Source organism: Sinocyclocheilus anshuiensis, unplaced genomic scaffold, assembly GCF_001515605.1.
Source record: "Sinocyclocheilus anshuiensis isolate Anshui unplaced genomic scaffold, SAMN03320099.WGS_v1.1 scaffold876, whole genome shotgun sequence".
Lineage (NCBI taxonomy): Eukaryota > Metazoa > Chordata > Actinopteri > Cypriniformes > Cyprinidae > Sinocyclocheilus > Sinocyclocheilus anshuiensis.
This window is the reverse complement of record NW_015549619.1, coordinates 137,580-139,127: the sequence shown is the minus strand read 5'-3', so window position 1 is coordinate 139,127 and position 1,548 is coordinate 137,580. Positions and strand designations below refer to the sequence as shown.

The 1,548-nt window shown below is 30.0% G+C and overlaps 1 protein-coding gene across 1 annotated transcript in view; it reads left to right on the top strand.

The window, feature by feature from the left end:
- The window catches only part of LOC107659344 (A-kinase anchor protein 9-like), a 137,082-nt gene extending 136,164 nt beyond the window's left edge, over positions 1-918 (top strand). Inside the window, exon 55 of the mRNA XM_016448259.1 lies at positions 339-918. Within this exon, the coding sequence (XP_016303745.1) occupies positions 339-382 (44 nt within the window). The 3' untranslated portion in view covers positions 383-918. The remainder of the gene's footprint in view (positions 1-338) is intronic.
- The last annotated feature ends 630 nt before the right edge of the window (positions 919-1,548 follow it).

Sequence of the window (1,548 nt, the reverse complement as noted above, 5' to 3'; positions counted from 1 at the left end):
TTTTTTTATTAAATATTTATTTATTTGTGAAAAATACTTTGTCATCTAAAGTATAAGTATGTTTATTTAACAGATTTATTTTTTAATCCATTTTCAAATTATTTTTCAAGCCAATCAGAATCAAGGACCGGAACTATCCGTTTTATAAATAAATATATATATATATATATATATTTAGTATTTTTTATGCCTATCAAACAGCTGAAAGCATGTAAAGCTTTCTGAATGGCAAGCGCTTGCTGTCTTCTGTAATATCATTTAGAAATAATAAAGGACTAGATTTGATTTCATTAATAACGAATGGATTTTTTATGCTGATTGAAGCGTTTTTGCCGCAGGTTCCTCTTCGTACGCTCAGTTGCACTTTGGAGTCAGAAGATGAAGGTCTTCATTTACATTGAAACTGGCTTGAAGAAACGCAGTTGCCTTCTCTTGTGCTGAGCTGCTGTGCTTTTGTGTTCTGATGATAAACCTGTACAATTCTGTGGGACCAAAACCACGTTTGTTTGTTTTTGTTTTGTGTTTGTGTGAATCATCTTATAATCGAGCTTCCGTTGAAACCGCTTCAACGTCTGTGCATTAGTTCTACCTTATTTGTTGTTAAAGCAAAGCAATCATGTTACTGTATATTTGTGGAATGCTAATTTAAGTTGATTAATTTAAGAGGTGTTGAGAGAGTTTGCTGCTGCGCTGAGCCACGCTGTACTCGTCACAAACACTAATTAAACGAAGGCCAAACGAGCCTCGTTAAGGCTTTCCGAGCTTATCAGATACTCTACACTGTGTTTTATTTGCTCGCTCCCGTGAAAAGACCGCAGGACATTTGTAGAAGACATATTTTTGTAAAGGTAGGAGCTTCGGATTTTATGGGTATTTTGTCAAAACTGAAATAAAAATTAATATAATATTTGAAAACTGCCTTTGACTCTGTTCTCTTTTTCTCATTGTTTTTTTGACTAAAGATTGTCTTTTCAAAACCTTATTCCGTAATCCATGTATATTTTCAGTAAATTTTTCATTGGAAACCACTTAATTTATTGCGTTCATCAACAATTCAAAAATGTTTATCAGTCATTATTTAAAAAAAAAAAGAAAACATGGACAGAAAACTAATACAAACATTTATAATTATATCAATAATCACTGATTTTCTTCACTTGTTTTATGAGCTAAATACTGTATGTATTTCATGATGACCCACTGTTATTTATATTATATGACAGTTGTTAAGGCATTTGGAAGTAAATATGTTGAATATTATTATTATTGTTATTGATATGTCATGTATGCATGTTTATACATATATAAATTTTGTATATATAATATATTAATTAAAAAATTTTTTTTTAAGTATTACAAACACAGCCAGGGGTACAACCAAATAAACAAAGACACACAATGAAAATAAAATGAAGAAATAAAATTAAAAACATTAAAATGTTTACAAATAATGACAAATATGACTTTAAAATTAAAATCATTCTCTATTTCGTAACTGGGGAGCAACTAATTGTCCAGTCTACCTCATCATGGCCTAAGTATTATTCA